The sequence below is a fragment of the Engystomops pustulosus genome, chromosome 7 (genome assembly GCF_040894005.1).
Source record: "Engystomops pustulosus chromosome 7, aEngPut4.maternal, whole genome shotgun sequence".
NCBI lineage: Eukaryota > Metazoa > Chordata > Amphibia > Anura > Leptodactylidae > Engystomops > Engystomops pustulosus.
Genome location: NC_092417.1, coordinates 150,279,660 through 150,307,248, shown reverse-complemented (window position 1 = coordinate 150,307,248; position 27,589 = coordinate 150,279,660). Strand labels below are relative to the sequence as shown.

Sequence of the window (27,589 nt, the reverse complement as noted above, 5' to 3'; positions counted from 1 at the left end):
AGCAATAGGTGTAAAAGCACATGTCACGTTTTAAAGTATGTATCAATCAACCAAAAACAACTAAAAATTGTCAAACCATGGGTCTGAAATAGGGGTTTATAATGACATTGGAAGACTATCTCCGATATCGTCCCAACTGGCCCACACTTCTTTGAAGTGTTCTGATCTAGAGTGGATTGACGCTGACATAGACTCCATCAGTCTCATGTGTCTAATACGGGAATACAAGTCCTGTTGAGATGGAGGGGCTTGGCGTTTCCAAAACTGAGAAATCAGGGTTTTAGCTGCCGTCACTAGATGTAAGAATAGCCTGGACTTAGCTTTTCCAAGATTCTGCGGGGTAAGTCCTAAGAGGAATGTCATGGGGTCTACTTCTATAGTAACTTTCAGTACTGCTTCCAAAATTTGACTAACCATTAACCAATAGGGTTGTATGATTGTACATTCCCAGAATATATGAATCAGGGAAGCTCCTGATGTATTGCATCTCCAGCAGGCATCGGGAATGTCCGGGTTTAATTTATGCAACAGTGCTGGAGTATGGTACCAGTTTAACAATATCTTATATTGATTTTCCTTATATAATACTGATGTGGAGCCCTTTGGAGCTTTATCCCATATTACCTTCCATATAGGCATTGGAATTGGTCTCCCAATCCATTCCTCCCACTGACGCATATACGTGTGATTAATTGGTTCCGTGTACGACTGTGTTAGTAGTAGGTTATAGAGATCTGAAATAAGTCCTTTTGATGTTGAGCCTCTTGTGCAGATGCGTTCGAAGTCTGTAAGGGTCGGGACCTGTGTAGTCTCCAACACTCGCACACAATGCTGGTATATTAAGGGATAGGTGGCTGTCACTGGAGTGAATTGGTCAGAGGCTGCAAGTAGTTCCGTCAAGGTGAGAAGGCATTTCGTCGTGGGGTGGGCTAAATCTTTCACTTGAAACACTTTGGTTTGTTTCCAGAACTCCACAAAGTTAGTATTTAAACTTTCCGGTAAATGTGGTGTATATAGAAAGGGAGTTAGTGCGGACCTATGTGTAGCTAAATTAAACTTAATACGGCAACTACGCCATATGTCCCTTGTAAATGCCATCGGCGCTAGTAATGATGTGTTGGGTATTCCCGTCGGTGGCCCCCATATAAGTGCACTTGGGTGTATTGGGGCTAGCCAGAGTTTTTCGATCTCCGTCCACCTATTATAAGCCAATAGGCAGGTCCAGGAGGCTATGTGGCGCAGATGGGCGGCATAATAGTAGAGAGCAGAAAGCAAAGCTTCTTTACCTTGCCTATAACCTTTAACTATTGTGTAGTGTTTATATGAAGTTGTCATTACACAATTTCAGAACCTTATGAGGAACCAATGTTTTTTCTATCAAGTCTTGAGTCAACTCATGGGGGACTCAAGACATAATGGATAAACATTGTTTCCTCAGAAGGTTCTAAACATACATAACAACATATATGAACGCTATAGATTCTACTGTGTTTCTATTTACTCACCAAAAATAGAGCTAATATGGAAAAGTCACGTTTGAAAAAGAGCACCCATCAATATCATATAGAACCACCATTACTGTTATAAAGTGCAGCAACCACTTTGTGTATGACCTTTTCAGTTTCTTGCATAGTTGAGGTAAAATTTAGTCTCACTCTTTTTTACAACATTGTTTTGGATTATTACTAGAGATGAGCGAACATACTCGTCCGAGCTTGATGCTCGTTCGAGCATTAGCGTACTCGAAACTGCTCGTTGCTCGGACGAATACTTCGCCCGCTCGAGAAAATGGCATCTCCCGCCGTTTTGCTTTTTGGCGGCCAGAAACAGAGCCAATCACAAGCCAGGAGACTCTGCACTCCACCCAGCATGACGTGGTACCCTTACACGTCGATAGCAGTGATTGGCTGGCCAGATCAGGTGACCCTGGCATAGACTAGCCCCTGCCCGCGCTGCTCGGATCATTCTCTGTCTGGATGCCGCTAGGGAGAGAGCTGCTGCTGGTCAGGGAAAGCGTTAGGGTGTTCTATTAGAATAGTGTTAGGCAGGAGTGATTCTACAAGAACCCAACAGCCCTTCTTAGGGCTACAATAACGTTATACATTTTTTTTTTTATTTGCTTGTGGCTGGGCTTGCTGGCACTAGTAGTGCAGCTAGTACCATATTGTGAGGAATTTACAGGGGGACCTGCTACCATTGTGTTTAGCTCTTAGTGACACACATATCCACCTCAAACACCAAAGTGGGACAATTTATTAGGGTTTTGATTAGAATTAGGCAGAGTCTGCTGATTTATTTATTTTTTTTTACCTTTATTTCATTTTATAGCTCAAACTCTTCTTGCAAAGCAGTGTGCTTTCAGTGTCGGCTACAAAATAGCCATAGGAGAACCCCAACGGCTTACTTAGGCCTACAATAGCGTTATATTTTCCTTTTTTTTGTTTGCTTGTGGCTGGGCTTGCTGGCACTAGTAGTGCAGCTAGTACCATATTGTGAGGAATTTGCTGGGAGACCTACGACCGTTGTGTTTAGCTCTTAGTGACATGCATATCCACCTCAAACACCGAAGTGGGACAATTTATTAGGGGTTTGATTAGAATTAGGCAGAGTCTGCTGATTTATTTATTTTTTTTTACCTTTATTTCATTTTATAGCTCAAACTCTTCTTGCAAAGCACAAAATCCAGTTGTGTGCTGTCAGTGTAGGTTAGAAACTAGCCATAGCAATAGGATAGCATTGTTTTGGTTAAAAAAATAAATAAATAAATAAACACAAAAAAAAAAAAAAATTAAAAGTTTACACTTTAATTTGGAAAATGTTTAACCCGAGGGCTAGGGGTAGAGGACGAGGGCGTGGACGTGGGCGTCCAACTACTGCAGGGGTCAGAGGCCGTGGTCCTGGGCGGGGTGAGACACCACCTGCTGATGAGGGAGCAGGGGAACGCCGCAGAGCTACACTCCCTAGGTTCATCATGTCTCAAGTTACTGAGACTCGTGGTAGAGCACTGTTGAGGCCAGAACAGTGCGAAGAGGTGATGTCGTGGATTGCGGACAATGCTTCTAGCCATTTGTCCACCAGTCAGTCTTCCACGCAGTCCACCCATGTCACCGAAATCAGCACTCCTCCGGCTCCTCCACCTCAGCCTCCTTCCCCCCAGTCTGCCCCCTCCCAGGAAAATTTGGCATTTGAAGCGGCATACTCTGAGGAACTGTTTTCTGGACCCTTCCCACAGTCACAAACCACTTGTCCGGTTGCTGCTGAGCAATTTTCCGATGCCCAGGTTTTCCACCAGTCGCAGTCTGTGGGTGATGATGACATTATTGACGTAGTGGAAGAAGTGTGTAAAGAGGTGTCGGACGATGAGGAGACACGGTTGTCAGACAGTGGTGAAGTTGTTGTCAGGGCAGGATGTCCGAGGGGGGAGCAGACTGAGGGATCGGAGGATGATGAGGTGACAGACCCAAGCTGGGTTGATAGGCCAGGTGAACACAGTGCTTCTGAGACGGAGGCGAGTCCTATAGCAGAACAGGTTGGAAGAGGCAGTGGTGGGGCCAGACGGAGAGGCAGGGCCAGAGCTGGTGCATCAGCGCCAAATGTTGCACGTAGTCAAGCTCCGTGGCGAGGGCTAGATTTTCAGAAGTCTGAAGGTTCTTTAAAGAAACACCGGATGACCGACGGACTGTGGTGTGCAACCTTTGCCAAACCAGGATCAGCAGGGGTTCCACCACTACTAGCTTAACTACCACCAGTATGCGCAGGCATATGAATGCTAAACACCCGAATCAATGGCACCAAGCCCGTTCACCTCCGGCCGGGCACACGACTGCTCCTTCCCCTGTGTCATCTGCTAGTCAGCCCCCTGCCCAGGACCACGGCCCAAACACCTCCCGTGCGAAAACCCCATCTTCGCCTCCACGATCCTCCACAGCATCCACCAGCGTTCAGCTCTCCATACCCCAGACGCTGGAGCGCAAAAGGAAGTATAGCGCAACCCACCCACACGCCCAAGCCTGGAGATGCTGCCCTATAGGCTGGTAGAGACCGAGGCCTTTCGAAACCTCATGGCGGCGGCCGCCCCTCGGTATTCGGTCCCCAGCCGCCACTACTTTTCCCGATGTGCCGTCCCAGCCCTGCACAAGCACGTGTCAGAGAACATCATCTGTGCCCTGACCAACGCCGTTTCTGACAAGGTCCACCTGACCACGGACACGTGGACGAGTGCTGCCGGGCAGGACCACTATATATCGCTGACGGCACATTGGGTTAACTTGGTGGAGGCTGGGACCGAGTCTGACCCTGGGGCTGCTCATATACTGCCAACGCCGAGGATTGTGGGGCCTACCTCGGTCCAGGTCTCAAAGGCCTACTATGCCTCCTACTCCTCCCACCCCTCCTCCACCTCCTCCTCCTCCTCCGAATTACCATCCGTGGGAATGGCGCCATCAGTCGGTAGCTCTAGGCACAGCAGCAGTGCCATTGCTAAGCGACAGCAGGCGGTGCTCAAACTGCTGAGCCTAGGCGATAAAAGGCACACCGCCCAAGAGCTATTACAGGGCATCACGGCGCAGACTGATCTGTGGCTGGCACCGCTGAACCTGAAGCCAGGCATGGTTGTGTGTGACGACGGCTGTAACCTGGTGGCGGCTCTGCAACTCGGCAGACTGACACATGTGCCATACCTGGCCCATGTGTTAAATCTCATAGTTCAGAAAGGTGCGCCGCATCTGTGCGCATTTCAGGAAGTCCAGCACAGATGCTGCCACTCTCAGGGCAGCGCAGCGCCGCCTCCAACTGCCCGCTCACCGACCGTTGTGCGACGTGCCCACGAGGTGGAATTCAACATTAACCATGTTATCCAGAGTTTACCAGCAGCGCAGAGCGATTGTAGACTGCCAGATGTCAACTTCCACCAGAACTGGTAGTCAGGTCAGTCAGCTTCCTCAAGTCTACAATGAGGAGTGGACATGGATGTCTGATATCTTTCAGGTGCTGAGTAACTTTGAGGAGTCAACACAGATGGTCAGTGGCGATGCCGCCATCATCAGCCTCACCATCCCGCTGCTTGGCCTGTTGAAAAACTCTCTGGTCAGCATGAAGTCGGAAGCTTTGCGCTCGTCACAAGAGACGGGGGAAGAAGATTCCCTTGTTGATAGCCAAAGCACCCTTAGGTCTGTTTCTCAGCGCATATCGGAGGAGGTGGAGGAGGATGAGGAGGAAGAGGAGGAGAATGTTGGCGAGACCATTGTTCAGTCCTTCACTGTTCAGCGTGTATGGGCAGAAAAAGAGGAGTTGGAGGAGGAGGAAATGGGCAGTCAGGCCAGTGAGGGGAGTGAATTTTTGCGTTTTGGTACTCTGGCGCATATGGCAGATTTCATGCTAGGCTGTCTATCCCCTGACCCTCGCGTTCAAAGAATTTATTCCAGCACCGATTACTGGATATTCACTCTCCTGGACCCACGGTACAAGCAAAATCTTTCCACTCTCATCCCTGGAGAGGAAAGGAGTGTGAGAATGCATGAATACCAGCAGGCCCTGGTGCACAAGCTGAAACAGTATTTCCCTTCTGACAGCGCTAGCGGCAGAGTGCGTACTTCTGCGGGACAAGTAGCGAGGGAGAGTAGGCGAGCAGGCAGCTTGTCCAGCACTGGCAGGGGTACGCTTTACAAGGCCTTTGCCAGTTTTATGTCACCCCAGCAAGACACTGTCACCTGTCCCCAGTCTCGGCAGAGTAGGGCTGATCTTTACAGAAAGATGGTGAGGGAGTACGTAGCTGACCATACCATCGTCCTAAATGATCACACAGCTCCCTACAACTACTGGGTTTCAAAGCTGGACATGTGGCACGAACTGGCGCTGTACGCCTTGGAGGTTCTTGCCTGCCCTGCCGCTAGCGTGTTGTCCGAGCGGGTTTTCAGTGCAGCTGGTGGCATCATCACCGATAAGCGTACACGCCTGTCGACTGACAGGCTGACGCTTATCAAGATGAATAAAGCCTGGATTTCTCTGGATTTTCATTCTCCAACAGGTGAAAGAAGCTCAACCTGAATAATGTATGCACTCCTCCTCCTCATTGTCCTCCTTCTCCTCCACTTTGTACACTAAAGCATAGGAAACTGGCTATTTTTTGCCAGGGCCAACTGGCTCTAGCTATAGTACTCTATGTATTTAATTTTTCTGGAGGGCCACCTACCCGGTCCTCTGTTTTAAGCAATTTTTGGGAGTGCCACATACAGGCACTCAATCTATTTAATTTTTCTGGAGGACCACCTACCTGCTCCTCTGGTTTGAAAACTTTTTTGGACTGCCACATACAGGCACTCAATTTATTTAATTTTTCTGGAGGACCACCTACCTGCTCCTCTGGTTTGAAAACTTTTTTGGACTGCCACATACAGGCACTATCCAAATTAAATTGTCTCCATAGCAGCCTCCACATGTCGTCTTTTTAGCTGGCTCCACACGTTGTCTCCATTGCTACCTCCACACGTCATCGCCATAGCTGCCTCCAAAAGTCGTCCATATAGCTGCCTCCATACATGGTCCCCTTATCAAACGAGCTGTGTCGGGCAGAATTTTGGGTTCTTTTCATGGCTTCCACATCAAACTTGTTAACTTTGTCGCCACCCAGCTGTGTAATCCACAAAATATACTGGCAAACTTTTATCATTTACCAATATTATTTCAGCGCTTCTTGCGCATCTGTTTACATTCCCCTCACCCGCCATATCCTAAACTTATAAGAACGCTACTACACTTGATCTTATACAAAAGGTTCTTAGAAGTGCTGTTTGGGGAGTAGCCTAGAGACAGGGGCTTGGATTGGCGAAAGCTCGCCTGGCAGCGGAGCGCCAGCTCCATCTCAAGATCCAACTAACATAGTTTTAACTGCAGCACCTTTAATCTACTACTAGTTCACTGCCTCCATACATCGTCCCCTTATCAAACGAGCTGTGTCAGGCAGAATTTTCAGGTGTTTCACCAGATACATAGTGGAACGCGGCCCATCTGTCGCCGCCATGCTGGAGACCTGAAGTTGCAATCATAGCAGCGCAATATGGATGCTCTTAATCATGGAACCATTTCCGTAAAAACAATTAAAAATAGAACCACTATGCTATTCCATTATTCCTAGGTGAAATATTCAAACGACCCGGCCTGCTTTGAAAATTATAATTTTTTCAAAGTAAACGCTTCTGGCCCCCAGGCCCATTTTGGGTGGGGAGGAGCCGAGAGACAGGGGCTTGGACAGGCTAAAGCTCGCCTGGCAGTGGACCGCCAGCTCCATCCCAAGATTAGGCAGCCTCAGAGGCATCCATGCATGCTGCCCCTGCTGTTTCCTGTCCATTTTGCCTCCACGATCCTCCACAGCGTCCACCAATGTCTCATTTCAACTCTCTGGAGCACGAGAGGATATGCAGCACATCAACCCCTTATCAAACGAGCTGTGTCAGGCAGAATTTTCAGGTGTTTCACCAGATACATAGTGGAACTCGGCCCATCTGTCGCCGCCATGCTGGAGACCTGAAGTTGCAATCATAGCAGCGCAATATGAATGCCCCATACTGTCGCTCTTAATCATGGAAGTCGTCTCCATGGCTGCCTCCACATGTCGTCCCCTTATCAAAAGAGCTGTGTCAGGCTCATTTTTCGGGTGTTTCACCAGATACATTATGGAACTTGGTCACTATGTCGACACCATGCTGTGTTATCGACTAAATATACCGTCAACCTTTTGTTCACATAGGAAATCTTTTCACCTCCTTTGGTGAAACCTGAGTCTATTTAGGGTATGTCGCCATGAGACTCTCTAGCCTGCCACTGCTGCCGCTGCCTCTGCATGCCGTCCCCTATAGTGTCAGGGTCAATAATTGGATGTTTTAGATGCTATCTAGCCTCATTCGGTCACTCTGTCATGGCCATGCTGTTGCCCATAATTTTGGCATAATGGTGCGATTCAGCAGCCTCAGAGGCATCCATGCATGCTGCCCCTGCTGTTTCCTGTCCATTTCCGTGGTGTTTCCATCCTTTTCTGAGGTTCCCAGGTGTTTGGCCAAGCTTCCCTGTGCAGAGCCTTGGTCCCCTTGAAAAATGCTCGAGTCTCCCAATGGGGAGACTTCAATGGGGCTCATTATTCGAGACGAGCACTCGAGCATCGGGAAAAGTTTGTCTCGAATAACGAGTACCCGAGCATTTTAGTGCTCGCTCATCTCTAATTATTACATTTTGAACCATTTAGTTATGCACAGCTCTCTAATTGTTCCAGACAGGTCTAAGTATGGATTTTAAATGGGACACCTCGATTCTGATCTCAGTTATGTGGTAGCTTTACTGGTTCACCTGTTTGTCTTGTTGCATGAACTAGTTTTGTCCAAACATTCAGCTGTTAGATTGATGGCCTCACACATAACTCTTGGATAGTTTAAAGCTACTTAAAAACTGCAATGTACTCAGGTCCTGTGGCTACTTAGCAAAAGCCTAAATCATTAATCCCTTCAGCATTTGAAGGTTCATAAAAGTCCTGTTGTGGGAGGAGGAAAATGAAAAGAGCTCACAGGCTGAGCCCTCTTCATATTTTCAGGGTGTTTGCTGCATAATGCAGCAAACACCCTTTGCTATCTCTTTAAATGCCAGCGGCAAAGGTGCCAGGGGGCATGTAAATGTCAGCGACGCTTGAAGGCTGCCATCTCGGATTCGATCGGCACGTCCTGTGAAGTCATCAGGACATGGAGATAAGTTGCCAAGAAATCCAGGAGTTTAAGTCAAACTCCCTTGCTTCACTTGTGCCAGTCAGTCTGTCTTGATAAAGAAGGTGTCACACTTGAGGAGAGAAAGTGTGTAATAGTCGCTTGGAAGAGTCTGTGGACCCTCTGGACCACCGTGGAGATGGTATGAGGCCCGCGGTGGCAGTCAAGGTAGTGCAGTCCAAACCTGAGATGACATCAGGAAACATGGAGGAATACTGGTAACGCTGTCACACAGAGGAACACTGGTGATGCTGGCATGGACTGTAGATTCCGCTGGACAGGAACCCTGGAAGGCACAGCAGGACAGGAACCCTGGAAGGCACAGCAGGTCACAGGAATGGTAGCAATGCAGAGGATCGCTGGGATCGCTGTGGAGGAACACAGGAAACACAGTTGAACACTGGAGGGCTTTCTCTTAAATGAAAATGGTGCTGAAGATCCAGCAGGGAGTCAAGGGAGGTGCAGGATTATAAGGGCGAGGCCGGATTAGTGAACTCCAATCAGGAGCGCGCGGTTTGGAAGGCAGGAGGCGTGCGGCCTACACGCCGGGACCCAAAACACAACCAGGAGCCAGGAGAGGTAAGTCCGGGTAGGGGACGGGAACAGGCACACAGCGGAGCACGTGTGTACACGCGATCCGAGACATGGATCGTGGGAGCACCCGCGACAGAAGGAGATGCAGACTCTAAGCTAAGCCATAACCCTTGTCCCTGCAAATTTGCCCACAGTGACATAACCTGCAGAACAGATGTTGAACAAACAGATAGACACAATGGAAGTCAGGATAAGCAGTTCATAAACAAGATGCTATAATATTGTAAGGCAAAGAAACATAAAGTAACAAGGGTCAGAATACACAGCAACAGCACAATAGAGGATGTACTACAACAAGTGTATGAATAACATTATAACTAGCACCTGAATTGAGGTGTAGGTATATGTATATGAGTTCCTGGACGTCCCCCTGACTGCTGATTGGCTGTTTTTGCTGTCCATCACTCAAAACACAACTCATAAACCCCAGCTCAGAAAAAAATATGTAACCACCTAGCTTCTCACTGAAAATATACCTAACTCAGCCAAAGGAACTAACACTGAAGACAGTATCAATCGCAGCCTGAAGCAGAACAGACCATTCTTTAGCCTCAAATTGCACATACCCATGTGCATATAATATGAACCACGGCACCTAGAAAAACCATTGGGGTCCACAGAATCGGTGATATCCACTGAAGTTGCAGTAAAAAATTAAAAAAATTTTATGCAGGTCCCCATTCCTGACTATAACCTTAACAGTGAATATTTCTGGTTCTGTGGCTACAATCCCGGTGCAATATTAAAGGATACATTATCATTAGGAAGGAACATACTCCAGCTTAAAGAGTGACTGTTGAGATTGTATTGATTAAATCTCTTATTTTGCCTAAAATATCATACATACCTGTAGTAGTAGCTATTTGGATAAAACAGACCTTTTTTTTTAGGAAAATTGCATCTTTATTCAACAGATTAATTTTTTTTTTGGGGGGGGGGGGGTTGAGAGTGAGGTTGAAGTTAGATTATTTAACGTTGATGGATGGAGGACTTGGTATTTCAAATAAATGAGTATATTATTTGATGACACAATTTCAATATTTATACAAATTACTCCAATATTTGAACAAAAGGTATAAAAACCAGGAGAAATGGATTTTAGAAACATTAGAAGCGGGACAACAAATTTTAGGTGGTGTGAAAGGTTTTCCATTAGTCGATATGCTCTTTTAATGTTGGAATTATGTCATCAAACTAGAAGCTAGAAATGGATTTCTAGGGTTTAAACCTCTATAGGGAGATTCAAACTAACCAGAAATACTGAATATAGGTACATTAAGGTAAATTAAATTAAAGAGCTGATACTGATCTGGGTCCCCAATACACAAACATCAGGTTGGTGGAACAAGGGCTCATTAGGAATCTCCATATGAAACCATTCTGTTCAATGTTAAACTGTAAGACTTGAATGTGGTCCCTATAAACTTACCAGGTATAAAAAGGATGATACTTCTGATTGCTACAGAGCACCTCCAGCAATCTATGCATCTGAAAACTTCAGCCAGGCTGAACAGACTTGATATATATTGCTCTACAACCATGGGGAAGTTTGGTAATTAAGAGGCACACTTTTGCACTCCTAAACATAAAAAGTCTTAGTTGGACTTAGTTAAATATCTTGAGTTCCAGCAATTGCAAGCAATGGCCCATAACATGTGTGGTCTTGGAAGCATGGCCCAAAGTTTCTAACTTGTCTGACATTTGCCTCACCCCACTGACTAGAGTACAACATTTTTGGGCCTCAAAAATACATCACTTACTGGCTTAATGTTAGGATGTTATACTAGGTCAGGGGCGTAACAACAGGGGTAGCAGCCATAACAGCTGCTATGGGGCCCACATTGTCTGGGTGCCTTGCCATCCAACTGCCACAAAAATTGGTGCAAATTCGTTTTTTCAAAAATTTTCCACAATTTGAATTTTTTCCAGCATTTTAGTACCAAAACCAGACCCAAATCCCCACCACTAACACCCATGATGAGTGCTGGCACCTATCCCCGTTGTTAACTGTTTAAATGCCGCTGGCAAAGTCACCAGGGGCATTTAAACAATTGCATGTCACCATTTTGGGGTGGGTCATTGCTCCTGAAGACGTCATCAGAAAGTGACCGTCCATGTTCAGCACCTTCAATGCCACTGGCAACTTTGGCAGATGCATTAAAAGAATTAACACCTGCAATCAGTGCCAGCACCAATCTCTGGCACTAACCCTGGGGATGTTGAGGCAGACACAGTCCTGGACCCAAACTTCTAATGAGGGGTTGGGTTTGAGAGACCTGAGCTTTGCGGTACAGTTCTGCTCAACAATTTTCATAACATACAAACTGAAAGTGTTCTGGCATCCAGAAACACCTGGAAAAGTGATAACTCTCAAAGGTGGTCAAAACTGCTCAGTATTTTTATTTTGTCATCTAATAAAGTGGAATGCAAACCATTCCAAGTTAGATTCTATTCTGACATTCAGCAGTCACCTCATAGGTCATCATTGATGGAGGTGAGTTTTATTTCTGGTAATACTTTAGAACAGTTCAAATATAGAATCCAGAAGAATAAGGACAGCTGATGAGGTGCTACGTCGTATAGTAAAGAATAGATAGTGATAAGTAGAAAGCAAAAGTAGAGGAGCAAAAGTTCTTTTATCACAAGTCTGCTCTTAGGACAAAACTTATGAGCTCTTAGGCCCAAGCTCTCCCACAAAAGCACACCTACTACACCTTCTAGAACACACTGAGTGACCAGAGACGGTGTCTGTGCACCACTAGAACAGACACACAGCTAGTCCCAGAAGAAGCTGCAGCATCCACATCTGGACACAGCTTCATCCCAGCCTGCATTTACTTCCAGCTGGTGAATCTATCCCTGAGGACACTCTCCATGACTACTCCAGTAATCTGGAATCTCTCCAGTAATCCGGAATCTTTTTCAAGATTGTTTAGGCCCGTTGCCTGCAGTTGTTCTAAACTGCGAAGAATAAAGAACCATGAGTTATTTTGCACACCGTTGCCTCCATCTGATCCATGGATACAGCTTTATCACCATGCCGGGCGCCCATCCATTACCAAGGGACATATTGTACAAACAGTCAGGGGTTCCCCGAGGGAGAACCAGTACACCAAATACATGAAACCTATGTCTACTGTGTTGAAGTGGTTTCCTATATGTATTCCCATGATATGGATGAGTTACAAAACAATGAGGGTCTGACCGATGGGATCCCTAGCAAATGGCAAAAGACAGGGCCAAAAGTTCCTCCATAAATGGTGAGCTTGTGAAGTACATGTGTGACTGACGTCTATAAGGCTGCATGAGATCACCAATGGATAAGTGTCAGTCTACCAGGCACACAATAACTATATTAGCAGAGACACTTTGGTTTCCTATCCCTGGAACACAACTACAAGTCTTATGTGATCTAAAAGATGAGATTCTTATCTTTACTATAACACAATAGTCACTAGTCCCAAGGTGCCCCTCACAACATCTCCTTAACTGTCCACTGGGTAATGTAGTAGCAGCTTGGCATGAGGCAGGAAGCGCTTTGGCTCACATACTGCCCTCACCCAGCATTTCTGGACATCACAACTTGTCTGCAGTTAACTCCACCTCGTACTCTGATTCCTCCTGTCCACACAGCACCTTCACCCTCAGTTTCAGTGAAGTCATGGGGAAACAGCAGGCTGAAACTCATCTGTCTGAACAAAAGAGCACATACTGCTCAGGGCCTATGGACTGCGATCAAGGACCTGACAGATGAATGGTTACTGCCTCTGAACTTCATGACCAAGGTGATGTGTGACACCAACCGGTACCTTATAGCAGCTTTGGGCCTAACTCAGTGGAAGAATATCCCTTGTGTTGCCCATGTGCTCAAATTGGTGGTGCAGAGGTTTCTAATCAATTACACAGACATATGGATGCTGCTGGATAAAGTGCCCATCGTGTGCACTACAGAGGAACTTTGACTTTCCCAACGTCTCATATGTGATGTACCAACATTTGTGCCGTGCTGCAATACTTCTAATATGCCACCAATATGGTCAGCACTGATGATGTCATTGTGAGCGCAGCCATCTTTTGCCTGCTCCAAAATGCTATTTAGGTCATAGGGGAAAATGAAATGGTGACACAGGAGGGAGAAGAGGAGGAACATGTTTAAGGCCACTCAACATATGGCTCACAGGGTGGGTTGCTGGACCAGTTGTCAGGTACTGCACTGTGCAGCCAGGGGACAGTCTTGGTGGAGGATGAAGAGGAAGAAGAGTTGTTCCTCACGGCAAGGTGACAGACGGAGTAGCTCACATGTGTCACAGCAGCATTGCTGGGGGGATATGACAGAGGAGGCAGAGAGACTTCACACTGAAGATAGCTTTTCAGTATCTCTGGGCTGCCTGGAGCATATGAGCCACTACATTCTCCAGTGCCGACGCAATGTCACCCAAGTAGATCGGTTAGTCACCAGTTCCGACCAGATGAACTAGCTACAAAGGTAGCATAACGTCCTTCATTCCACCACTAGAGCAGAAGAGAAAAATGAGGGAGAACAAGCGCACTTTGCTGGAGGCACTACTGCTGAAGTTTCAATCCAACATGGAGGGCTTAGTGGCAGCAAGAGGAGAAAGAAGTTGTCAATGCAGCCGGATCACCAGCACAACCTTGGGAGGGAGTGATATTATCATTCACAATGTGAAATGCCACGTTCAACCTACACCACCATCGCATACGGCATGTAGTATCAGGAGGCATACTGTCCCTCACTCGGTAGAAGATTATCTGTCGACTAGGCTCCTGGTACTGGAAAATTGGGCACATGGTCAGGGCTTGGACTTCTATGCCTTGGAGGTTCTGCCATGCGTCAATTGTGCTGTCAGAGTGTTTGTTTGCAAACAACCGGGGGTATCACTACTGACGAGAGGATTTGGCTATCCACAGCCAATGTGGATATCCTCATTAATAAAATGATGAACCAGACATAGAACCCACACATCTTGGCTGTGCCAGCACACAAATGAGTAGAAGAGAAAGATTGCGATCCAGCACTCCAACAAATAGTGAAATAAAGTAATTTTATTAAGATTAAAATTCCATGGTACACATACGTAGAAACATGTACATCGACACGTTTCGACTTTACAAAATCTTAATTATGGTATGACCATAGTATGACCTGCGTAGGTCTGTGCACACTCTGGATGTGGAAGGATCAGGTGAGCTGAGTATATGGACTAGCAAAGAAATTAGTGGTTAGAGAGTAAAATTAGGTAAAATACCGCAGTAGCTGGATTTTAACCGCAGTGAAAGGAAGAGTGTATGGTTTTCCTATTTCTACTTTTACCGGTATGAGAATAAATGGGGCTGAACACCCCGAGTGCCTTAAACCTCAGTATTGACAGTATTATAAATATGGTTTTATTGTTATTTCTTTGTTTATTTTAATTTTTTTAACTTATTTTATTATTTTATTTTAGAATTTTCCTAGCCCATTTTTGGCTGGGAACTGCCTTGTAATTACCACCATTTTTAAGCCATTTTTGGGTGCTAAAATTCAGGTCCACATTGATTTTAATTGGTTTTTTGTTCTAGTCCAAGTTCAGGTCAAGTCTGGTTACACAAACCAAACTTTTCACTGGAGTTTGTCCAAACTCAAAAACCCACTCATCACTATTCTTAATCAGAACATATTTTACTGCTGTGGAAGCCAGCCGGTATGGAATTGAGCTGGCTCCTCAACAGTATGGAACATGTTTTTTTAGATGCAATTCTCTAAGTAAAATATATACATTTTGTGTTTTCATCATAGGTAAAACAATACCAAAGTGAACTGTAAACTGAAGTGTTCCCTGAAAATTCAAACCACATGTCTAAGACAGAGAAATTACGCAATGCAGCCAAGATATTCTTCTTCATTAATTTGCAAATACTTTTTTCATTTATTTTTTTCACAATGATCTACAGAAGAGAAGCTCCAGCTTCAGCCAATGCTGATTCACAAGAGAATTTGTTGGTTTCAAGAGTTTTATCAAAAAAACCAATAATTATCCTACTTTGGACATTTCCTTTTGGAATAAGATTTCCTATTTATAACTGTCCTCAGCAACTTGATAATTCTGATTGTTTGTATACAGCAGACCGTACCCAGTATTCATCAGCACATGCGGTTGTATTCCACCACAGAGATGTGTGCACTACTAAGACACAACTGCCCCAAACACCAAGACCATCTAACCAGCGCTGGGTCTGGTTTAATCAGGAATCTCCTAGTTATAGTCCAAACCTTGCATTAATGAACAATCTTATGAACCTCACAATAACCTACAGGCTTGACTCGGACATCTTTGCTCCATATGGTTGGTTAGAAAAGCACAATACAACAATGAATTTTACTATCCCCAAGAAAACGAAACTAGCGGCCTGGGCGATAAGTAACTGGAATCCAATTTCTAGAAGAGTCAAGTATTATGGAGAACTAAAGAACCATTTACAGGTTGATATTTATGGGAAGCAGCACCAAAAACTTCCAAAAGATAAAAAAATAGAAACACTTTCCACTTACAAATTCTACTTTGCTTTTGAGAATTCTATACATGAAGATTATATAACAGAAAAACTCTGGTACAATGCACTTTACTCAGGATGTGTTCCAGTTGTGATGGGTCCACCTCGTGAAAACTATGAGCGTTTCATCCCAAGAGATGCCTTCATTCACGTTGATGACTTTGCAAGTCCTCAGGAATTGGCTTCTTATCTTCTGAGTCTGGACAAAGATGAAGAGAAGTACAAGCCATACTTCAACTGGAGATCACAATATTATGTGCCACCTCAGGACAACCCCTGGACAGTGCCCTACTGTAGAGTCTGTAAGGCCCTGAAAGACCCCCCACCTTATAGGACCATAGCGAGCATTGAAAAATGGTACAAAAATGAGTACTGGGTGATAGACGAGCGCAATGTTGGGCTCCCATTGATCTGATTGTTTTACTAGTTCTGTAATTCAGGAAAATGGGGAAGCCCTGCTGGGGACATTGTGTTGGGTGGCTCAGCTGAGGATATTTAATTGGGTGGGGGAGCTCTGCTGGGGACATTTTATTAGGTGGGGGGCTCTGCTAGGGATGTTTCCTTAAGTGGTGTGGAGCACTGCTGGGGTCATTACATTGGATATTTCAGTGAAAAACCCAAAGGAGACATTGGGGCAAATTTACTTACCCGGCCCATTCGCGATCCAGCGGCGCGTTCTCTGCTCTGGATTCGGGTCCGGCCGGGATTCATGAATGCAGTTCCTCCGCCGTCCACCAGGTGGCGCTGCTGCGCTGAAAATCATCTCCACGCGCCGGAATGCACCACCTCGGACCAGGTGAAGGTAAGCGGTCCCCAAGCGACACTTTTTCGGTTTTTAAATGCGGCGGTTTTTCCGAATACGTCGGGTTTTCGTTCGGCCACGCCCCCCGATTTCCGTCGCGCGCATGCCGGCGCCGATGCGCCACAATCCGATCGCGTGCGACACAATCCCGGGGCAATTCAGGTACAATCGGCGCAAATCGGAAATATTCGGGTAACACGTCGGGAAAACGCGATTCGGGCCCTTAGTAAATGACCCCCATTATATGTGCATGGTGGTTGCTATAAAAAGGGGTTTTGTAATGTCCCCTTTTCTGTAGCCGTCTACTTATCAAGACATTAAGAGACACTACAGCAAAAGGGGCACTGTAGAGGGGGATGCAGGAAATGGGAGTCTGTAAGGGTTGGGGTTAGATAAGGAGTATTTGTGGGGCACACAATGTTTGTTTTCCAATGACCATGGTAAGAGGGTTAAATTTAGGTTCCCAGATACAAAAAGGTTTGAGAACACTGCTTTAAGGGATTTAAAAACATATTTTTATTGTCACACTAGTGAGAATAGCTGATCTGTAGATCTGCAGGGTTTTGGACTTCAATAATATTTTACTCATGACCTATCAGGACTATCCTCAGATAGTTTCCCCTTACATATAATATATAATATAAGGTATAGAATAATCCAGATTGCAAACTTTCTACCCCCAAGTTTCAGGAAGCTCCGCTTAGCGCACACTCTTTTAAGCAACTCCGACTTTAGCGCCCCCCGATTGCCAACTACTGCTGCTGATCTATATTATGGTGTCACTGTATGCCCATTTTGCAATCTAGTATTGTCCTTTTTACTGATTAAGGACTCTTATAGATATCTCAGAACAGGTACCAATTACGTGGACTCAGCATAGGGGGGGACTATTATTCAAGGGTACAGTATAACAAAGTGATGGAAGCATTGACAGCCAACAGAACTGGTACACTACCCGACTACAATTGTAATTGGAATATATGGTGTTCCTTTGTGGGCTCAAACTCTCATCCTTGCTAACATGATCAGTTTTACCTTTCCATATTTCTGAAATGTATGGTGCAGCACATTTTCTTTTTCTTGGACTTTAGATTAGATTCTTGAAAAATGTCTCAAAGTAAGGATACATTCAAACAACCTATATTCACCTTGACTGTAACCTGGGCGAACATAGAACCGCGCACTGGAGAGGAGGAGTGAGTGCTGCTCAGCCCCCCTCTCCGTAGAGAAGCGAGTGGCCGGCGCCGTAACATGCCGAAATATAGGCCATTGTGCTATATTTTACTCTGCACGGTCACGGTGCAGTGAGACAATGGGGCACATTTACTTTACCGTCCCGTCGTGATCCCTGCCGTGCGTTGTCCGACGAGGATTCGGGTCTGCCACGATTCACTAAGATCGTGTGTCCAATTTCCCCCGCTGAGTACTCCCAGAGTTCACCTTCTTCTTCCGGGTGCATGTAAGTGCTGATCTTGCGATACAATTTGCTTTTTAAATTTCGCAGTTTGTCCGAATTAGTTGGGTTGTCCAACGTCCACGCCCCCCAATTTGTGTCGCATGCAAACCGGTGCCAATGGGGCACAATCCGATTGCTGTGTGACAAAAACCCGGGCAATTCAGGGCAAATCGGAAAAAAATTGCAAAACCTGACGAATATGTGGCGTTCAGACCCTTAGTAAATGTGCCCCAATGTTTGCTCACCACACAGTGACCGGGTGCCATAGACATCAATGGGGACAACTGCATAATGGTCCCCATTATGTTTGCGTGAATGAACCCTAAGATTTAGGCAGCTGTTTACTATTGCTTCCTTTTTGTCACCTTTGTTTATTACTATGTGTGGCATCTCAACTGTGATTACTTCAAACCTCATGTTTTATATTGAGATTGAGATTTTGTGTATGCCGGAATTCTCTCCTTCCATGTAAATTGTTAAAAATCCAATAAAAACTTTATTAAAATTTATTTTGGACAAATTAATCAGGAATTACAAAGCTAAACACCGATCATAAATCAAGAACTCAAATATGATAAAAAAGTTGCAATTAGGGCTCATTCAGACGGCATTTCAGTTGCGTCTCAGCAAAAAATGCAGATGCATGAAATGCGTTTCCATATGTCATCCATTTTTTTCCTGTCCGCAAATAAATTATTTAATTAAAAATAATAATTCTTTTATTTATACAGTGCACACTGCACAGAGCTTGCCAAATTGCTCTCTGTCCCCAATGGGGCGCACAATCTAATCAACCTACCAGTATGTTTTGGAGTGTGGGAGGAAACCGGAGGACCTGGAGGAAACCCAAGCAAACACAGAGAGAACATACAAACTCTTTGCAGATGTTGACCCTGGGACTTGAACCCAGGTCCCCAGCACTGCAAGGCTGTAATACTAACCACTAAGCCACCGTGCTGCCCTACAGATGGGTTTCTACTTTCTGCCCTACCTAGTTGGTTGCCTAACAACATTTGAGAAAAAAACTATTGCATATGGATGTCATTGGTGTGCCGTCCGTGTTTTCGTGGATATTGACTTCTATGGAGGTATGTCGCCGCATTTGAGGAAAAAAATTACCAGAGCCCCCTGTGCTCTTGTTTCAGACTGTTACACTGTGAAAGAGCACTTCTCCCTCCCACTGTGTTCTACGACTCCCCACTGCCATGGGATCACAGCAAGCAAAGGGAGGGAGGCAGTTAGAGACATTAACTATACACCCTTGTAGCCAAAACACCTGTGACCTCCATTAGAATGGGGCAAGTGTCACCAGTGGGTTGGGCTACTTGTGTTGCCTACTTGTCACCCGGCCATAGCCCAGGTGAGCACCCAGCGGCAAATTGGAGAGGAGGAGTGTCTGTTCTCCATAGCAATACACGACGCCCAGCGATATGTATGGGGAAAGATAGAGCACTCTTTTTGCATGGTACGGTACGTGTGGTCTTCGTACAGCCGCTGGGCACCATAGCCATCTATGGGGACTAATTTATACATCCCCAGAAGCTTCACTTCTTTAGACACTGTGCCCATGATGGAAGGCACACGTCCACCTCAGTATACAGGGCACAACACCAGCACACATGAAACTACCTCAACGGAGCTCAGTACATAAATCTAGGACCATGGAGGAGTCAGTAAGCAGAGGTGTCTTGGCAGCAGGAGTGGATGGTAGACAGTCAGGGTCTACAACCTACCAGCCGCTATAATTATATCTTCTCTGAAGGAGAGGAGGTATAATTACAGAAACTTTACGGTAAGTTTGATGTGATGTGGTTGTGGCTCGCTAGGTGCTTTGGCGTCTGATTTTACACGCAAGCTTTTAATCTTGTAGTTAGAGTAGAATAAAAAGTGTTTTTTATACTTACACCTGAAGGTTTTTCACTATCTCTTTGCCAGATTGCTTACCAGGTGCCACTTGGAAAGATTATGCACGAGAGCAGGTTGGCTTCGGGAGTGGTGGCCGATTATTAGAATCGGACTATTGGATCCACAACCAAAGAATCAGTGAAATTTCATTTAAGGTGGAATTCCTTCTTTTTCTATTTTTTCATTGTATCATAGTTTATACAGTTGACAAAAGACACTTGTCCATCAAGTTCAACCACAGAAGGGAAGGGATTAGATGGAAAGGGATTTAGGGGAAACAATTCTATATAAAATAGCCATCAATGTTATTTAGGTGTAAAAATGCATCTAGACCCTTCTTGAAGCTCTCTGCTGTCCCTGCTGTGACCAGTGCCTGAGGCAGGCTATTCCACCGGTTGACAGTTCTCATAGTAAAAAAGCCCTTTCGCCTCTGGTGATTAAACCTCGATTTCTCCAGACAGAGACAGTGCCCCCTCGTCTTTTGATTTGATTTAATCTGAAACAATATACCACCATATTTTTTGTATGGACCATTCATATATTTAAGTAAATTAATCATGTCCCCTCCTAGTTGTCTCTTTTCCAGACTAAATAAATCTAGTTGTTTTAATCTTTCCTCATAACTGAGACTCTCCATACCCCTTATCATTTTTGTGGCTCTACGTGGAACCCTCTCCAGCTCCAGGGCATCCTTTTTATGAACCGGTGCCCAGAACTGGACAGCATATTCCAGGTGAGGTTGAACCAATGCCTTGTACAGTGGTAATATTACATCTCTTTCACAAGAGTCCAGACCACTTTTGATACATGACAAGATCCTACTGGCTTTAGAGGCAGCTGATTGACATTGCATGCTGTTATTCAATTTATGATCTACTAGTACCCCCAGGTCCTTCTCAACAAGGAACTCTCCCAGGTTTACTCCCCAAGGACATATTTTGTCTTTGGATTATTAACCCCATTACTTTACATTTATCCACATCGAACCTCATTTGCCAAGTGGATGACCAAACACTTAGTTTGTCCAAGTCACCTGCAGCTTATGAACATCCTCCATAGACTGTATTACACTACACAGCTTGGTGTCATCTGCAAAAATAGACACAGTGCTATTAATTCCTACCTCTATATCATTAATAAATATATGAAATGGGTCAAGCACAGAACCCTGAGGTACACTCATAACTGGTGACCATTCCGAGTAGGAATCATTGACCACAACTCTCTGGATACGATCCTTCAGCCAGTTCTCTATCCAATTGCAAATGATTTCTGCAAAACCAATAGACCTTATTTTACCCATCAGGCGTTTATGAGGGACATTGTCCAATGCCTCTGCAAAGTCCAGGAACACAATATCCACAGCTGCTCCTCCATCCCGGCATCTGCTCACCTCTTCATAGAAGCAGATCAGGTTAGTCTGACAACTTCTATTCTTAGTAAAAACCTATGCTGGCTGTCACCTATTATACCAAGTGATGTCACATACTCCAGTATATAATCTTCTACTAGCCCTTCCAATATTTTCCCCACAATGGAAGTTAAGCTTACAGGCCAGTAATTGCCTGGTGAAGTTCCCAGAGCCCTTTTTATATATTGGCACCACATTTGCCTTGCGCCAGTCACTTGGCACCACACAAGACATTACCGAATCCCTGAGGATTTTGAACAGCGGTACAGCAATAACAGAACTGAGTTCTTTAATAAAACTCTGGGGTGTAACCCATCTGGTCCAGAGTACACACAAGAGTACAGGAATTGGTTGTCCTAGAAAAGAAGCCCAGACTGGTAGGAGAGAGCACTGACATTTATTGTTACAAGAATGCATGAGGAGACTGAGACACAGGCTGCTGCAGCTGTTCCCCCTCTCCCCTTCCCCAAGGACTCATCACTTGCTGCTGGCAGGGAGCCAGGTTCTGAGAAATAAACTATTTTAGTAAAGGAAGAAGTGGCAGTATTCAGAATTCTGACAAATGCATTTTAAGGACTGGCATAACATAGGTTATTTGAGCCTGTCTCCAGCTAAAAATAACATTTCTGGTGTACAGTAATGTATAGGTTGTCTTCCACTCCATAACTTTTTAATTTTCCTTTTTGCAGAGATGCATGAGGAGTTACTTTTTTCGGGTCTGGTTGCTTTTTTGAATGGCAACACATATTAATTGTGCCATTTATCAGTCGATATAAATATGCTTTAACACTTTTATACATTACAATTAGAGATGAGCGAACATGCTCGTCCGAGCTTGATGCTCGGTCGAGCATTAGGGTACTCGAAACTGCTCGTTGCTCGGACGAATACTTCGCCCGCTCGAGAAAATGGCAGCTCCCGCCGTTTTGCTTTTTGGCGGCCAGAAACAGAGCCAATCACAAGCCAGGAGACTCTGCACTCCACCCAGCATGACGTGGTACCCTTACACGTCGATAGCAGTGGTTGGCTGGCCAGATCAGGTGACCCTGGGATAGACTAGCCGCTGCCCGCGCTGCTCGGATCATTCTGTGTCTGGATGCCGCTAGGGAGAGAGCTGCTGCTGGTCAGGGAAAGCGTTAGGGTGTTCTATTAGCTTACTGTTAGGCAGGAGTGATTCTCAAAGAACCCAACAGCCCTTCTTAGGGCTACAATAACGTTCTACTTTTTTTATTTTAATTTGCATCTAGTACCATTTTGTGAGGAATTAGCAGGGGGACTTGCTACCGTTGTGTTTAGCTCTTAGTGGCACACATATCCATAGCAAAGACCGAAGTGGGAAAATTCAGTAGGGGTTGGATTTCAATTAGGCACTAACTCAGTGTCATCTCATCTGGCATAGTAGTGTGCTTTGATACTTGGCTAGAAAATAGCCATAGGAGAATACAAAGAGCTTACTTACGCGTACAGTAGCGTTCTATATATTTGATTTCTGGTTGATCTGCTGGTGGCTGTACTTTCTGCAGTGCATGTACTAGCCAATTCTGAGCAATTTGTAGTGAGACTTGCGACCGCTGTGTTCTGCGCTTAGTGACGCACATATCCATAGCAAAGACCGAAGTGGGAAAATTTAGTAGGGGTTGGATTTCAATTAGGCACTAACTCAGTGTCATCTCATCTGGCATATTAGTGTGCTTTGATACTTGGCTAGAAAATAGCCATAGGAGAATACAAAGAGCTTACTTACGCCTACAGTAGCGTTCTATATATTTGATTTCTGGTTGATCTGCTGGTGGCTGTACTTTCTGCAGTGCATGTACTAGCCAATTCTGAGCAATTTGTAGTGAGACTTGCGACCGCTGTGTTCTGCGCTTAGTGACGCACATATCCATAGCAAAGACCGAAGTGGGAAAATTTAGTAGGGGTTGGATTTCAATTAGGCACTAACTCAGTGTCATCTCATCTGGCATAGTAGTGTGCTTTGATACTTGGCTAGAAAATAGCCATAGGAGAATACAAAGAGCTTACTTACGCCTACAGTAGCGTTCTATATATTTGATTTCTGGTTGATCTGCTGGTGGCTGTACTTTCTGCAGTGCATGTACTAGCCAATTCTGAGCAATTTGTAGTGAGACTTGCGACCGCTGTGTTCTGCGCTTAGTGACGCACATATCCATAGCAAAGACCGAAGTGGGAAAATTTAGTAGGGGTTGGATTTCAATTAGGCACTAACTCAGTGTCATCTCATCTGGCATAGTAGTGTGCTTTGATACTTGGCTAGAAAATAGCCATAGGAGAATATAAAGAGCTTACTTACGCCTACAGTAGCGTTCTATATATTTGATTTCTGGTTGATCTGCTGGTGGCTGTACTTTCTGCAGTGCATGTACTAGCCAATTCTGAGCAATTTGTAGTGAGACTTGCGACCGCTGTGTTCTGCGCTTAGTGACGCACATATCCATAGCAAAGACCGAAGTGGGAAAATTAAGTAGGGGTTGGATTTCAATTAGGCACTAACTCAGTGTCATCTCATCTGGCATAGTAGTGTGCTTTGATACTTGGCTAGAAAATAGCCATAGGAGAATACAAAGAGCTTACTTACGCGTACAGTAGCGTTCTATATATTTGATTTCTGGTTGATCTGCTGGTGGCTGTACTTTCTGCAGTGCATGTACTAGCCAATTCTGAGCAATTTGTAGTGAGACTTGCGACCGCTGTGTTCTGCGCTTAGTGACGCACATATCCATAGCAAAGACCGAAGTGGGAAAATTTAGTAGGGGTTGGATTTCAATTAGGCACTAACTCAGTGTCATCTCATCTGGCATAGTAGTGTGCTTTGATACTTGGCTAGAAAATAGCCATAGGAGAATACAAAGAGCTTACTTACGCCTACAGTAGCGTTCTATATATTTGATTTCTGGTTGATCTGCTGGTGGCTGTACTTTCTGCAGTGCATGTACTAGCCAATTCTGAGCAATTTGTAGTGAGACTTGCGACCGCTGTGTTCTGCGCTTAGTGACGCACATATCCATAGCAAAGACCGAAGTGGGAAAATTTAGTAGGGGTTGGATTTCAATTAGGCACTAACTCAGTGTCATCTCATCTGGCATAGTAGTGTGCTTTGATACTTGGCTAGAAAATAGCCATAGCAATAGGATAGCATTGTTTGGTTTTAAAAACTAAAAAAAAAAAAAAAACACAAAAAAAAACAAAAAACACAAAAAAAACAAAAAACACAAAAAAAAAACAAAAAAAAGTTAAAAAAAAAAAAAAAGTTATAACTCTCATTTTAAAAATGTTTAACCCGAGGGCTAGGGGTAGAGGACGAGGGCGGGGACGTGGGCGTCCAACTACTGCAGGGGTCAGAGGCCGTGGTCCTGGGCGGGGTGAGACACCACCTGCTGATGAGGGAGCAGGGGAACGCCGCAGAGCTACACTCCCTAGGTTCATGTCTGAAGTTACTGGGACTCGTGGTAGAGCACTGTTGAGGCCAGAACAGTGCGAACAGGTGATGTCGTGGATTGCTGACAATGCTTCGAGCAATTTGTCCACCACCAGTCAGTCTTCCACGCAGTCCACCCATGTCACCGAAATCGCCACTCCTCCAGCTCCTGCACCTCAGCCTCCTCCCCCCCAGTCTGCCCCCTCCCAGGAAAATTTGGCATTTGAACCGGCATACTCTGAGGAACTGTTTTCTGGACCCTTCCCACAGTCACAAACCACTTGTCCGGTTGCTGCTGAGCAATTTTCCGATGCCCAGGTTTTCCACCAGTCACAGTCTGTGGGTGATGATGACCTTCTTGACGTAGTGGAAGTGTGTAAAGAGGTGTCCGACGATGAGGAGACACGGTTGTCAGACAGTGGGGAAGTTGTTGTCAGGGCAGGAAGTCCGAGGGGGGAGCAGACTGAGGGATCGGAGGATGATGAGGTGACAGACCCAAGCTGGGTTGAGAGGCCGGGTGAACACAGTGCTTCTGAGACGGAGGAGAGTCCTCGACCAGAACAGGTTGGAAGAGGCAGTGGTGGGGCCAGACGGAGAGGCAGGGCCAGAGCTGGTGCATCAGCGCCAAATGTGTCAACTAGTGAAGCTCCCGTGGCGAGGGCTCTTGCGGCGAGGGCTAGATCTTCAGAAGTCTGGAGGTTCTTTAAGGAAACACCGGATGACCGACGGACTGTGGTGTGCAACATTTGCCAAACCAGGCTCAGCAGGGGTTCCACCACTACTAGCTTAACTACCACCAGTATGCGCAGGCATATGAATGCTAAGCACCCCACTCAGTGGCAACAAGCCCGTTCACCTCCGGCCGTGCACACCACTGCTCCTTCCCCTGTGTCAGCTGCTAGTCAGCCCCCTGCCCAGGACCCAGCCACAAAAACCCCATCGTCGCCTCCACGATCCTCCACAGCATCCACCAGTGTTCAGCTCTCCATACCCCAGACGCTGGAGCGGAAACGCAAATATAGTGCAACCCACCCGCACGCCCAAGCCCTTAATGTGCACATCTCCAGATTGCTTAGCCTGGAGATGCTGCCCTATAGGCTAGTAGAGACCGAGGCCTTTCGCAACCTCATGGCGGCGGCCGCCCCTCGGTATTCGGTCCCCAGCCGCCACTACTTTTCCCGATGTGCCGTCCCAGCCCTGCACCAGCACGTGTCAGACAACATCATCCGTGCCCTGACCAACGCCGTTTCTGACAAGGTCCACCTGACCACGGACACGTGGACGAGTGCTGCCGGTCAGGGCCACTATATATCGCTGACGGCACATTGGGTTAACTTGGTGGAGGCTGGGACCGAGTCTGACCCTGGGGCTGCTCATATACTGCCGACGCCGAGGATTGCGGGGCCTACCTCGGTCCAGGTGTTTCAGGCCTACTATGCCTCCTCCTCCTCCCACCCCTCCTCCACCTCCTCCTCCGAACTACCATCCGTGGGCACGGCGCCATCAGTCGGTAGCTCTAGGCACAGCAGCAGTGCCGTCGCTAAGCGACAGCAGGCGGTGCTCAAACTGCTGAGCCTAGGCGACAAAAGGCACACCGCCCAAGAGCTATTACAGGGCATCACGGCGCAGACTGATCTGTGGCTGGCACCGCTGAACCTCAAGCCGGGAATGGTTGTGTGTGACAACGGCCGTAACCTGGTGGCGGCTCTGCAACTCGGCAGACTGACACATGTGCCATGCCTGGCCCATGTGTTAAATCTGATAGTTCAGCGTTTCCTCAAGACATACCCCAATCTGTCTGATTTGCTCACGAAGGTGCGCCGCATCTGTGCGCATTTCAGGAAGTCCAGCCCAGATGCTGCCACTCTCAGGGCAGCGCAGCGCCGCCTCCAACTGCCCACTCACCGACTGTTGTGCGACGTGCCCACGAGGTGGAATTCAACACTGACCATGTTATCCAGAGTTTACCAGCAGCGCAGAGCGATTGTAGACTGCCAGATGTCAACTTCCACCAGAACTGGTAGTCAGGTCAGTCAGCTTCCTCAAGTCTACAACGAGGAGTGGACGTGGATGTCTGATATCTGTCAGGTGCTGAGTAACTTTGAGGAGTCAACACAGATGGTCAGTGGCGATGCCGCCATCATCAGCCTCACCATCCCGCTGCTTGGCCTGTTGAAAAACTCTCTGGTCAGCATGAAGTCGGAAGCTTTGCGCTCGTCACAAGAGACAGGGGAAGAATATTCCCTTGTTGATAGCCAAAGCACCCTCAGGTCTGTTTCTCAGCGCATATCGGAGGAGGTGGAGGAGGATGAGGAGGAAGAGGAGGAGAATGTTGGCGAGACACAAGAGGGGACCATTGTTGAGTCCTTCACTGTTCAGCGTGTATGGGCAGAAGAAGAGGAGTTGGAGGAGTTGGAGGAGGAGGAAATGGACAGTCAGGCCAGTGAGGGGAGTGAATTCTTACGCGTTGGTACTCTGGCGCATATGGCAGATTTCATGCTAGGCTGCCTATCCCGTGACCCTCGCGTTCAAAGAATTTATTCCAGCACCGATTACTGGGTGTTCACTCTCCTGGACCCACGGTACAAGCAAAATCTTCCCACTCTCATCCCTGCAGAGGAAAGGAGTGTGAGAATGCATGAATACCAGCAGGCCCTGGTGCACAAGCTGAAACAGTATTTCCCTT

General features: G+C 46.1%; 1 protein-coding gene across 1 annotated transcript in view; it reads left to right on the top strand.

Moving 5' to 3' along the window:
- The window catches only part of LOC140071023 (3-galactosyl-N-acetylglucosaminide 4-alpha-L-fucosyltransferase FUT3-like), a 393,606-nt gene extending 374,977 nt beyond the window's left edge, over positions 1-18,629 (top strand). Inside the window, exon 3 of the mRNA XM_072118239.1 lies at positions 15,136-18,629. Within this exon, the coding sequence (XP_071974340.1) occupies positions 15,193-16,305 (1,113 nt within the window). The 5' untranslated portion in view covers positions 15,136-15,192 and the 3' untranslated portion in view covers positions 16,306-18,629. The remainder of the gene's footprint in view (positions 1-15,135) is intronic.
- The last annotated feature ends 8,960 nt before the right edge of the window (positions 18,630-27,589 follow it).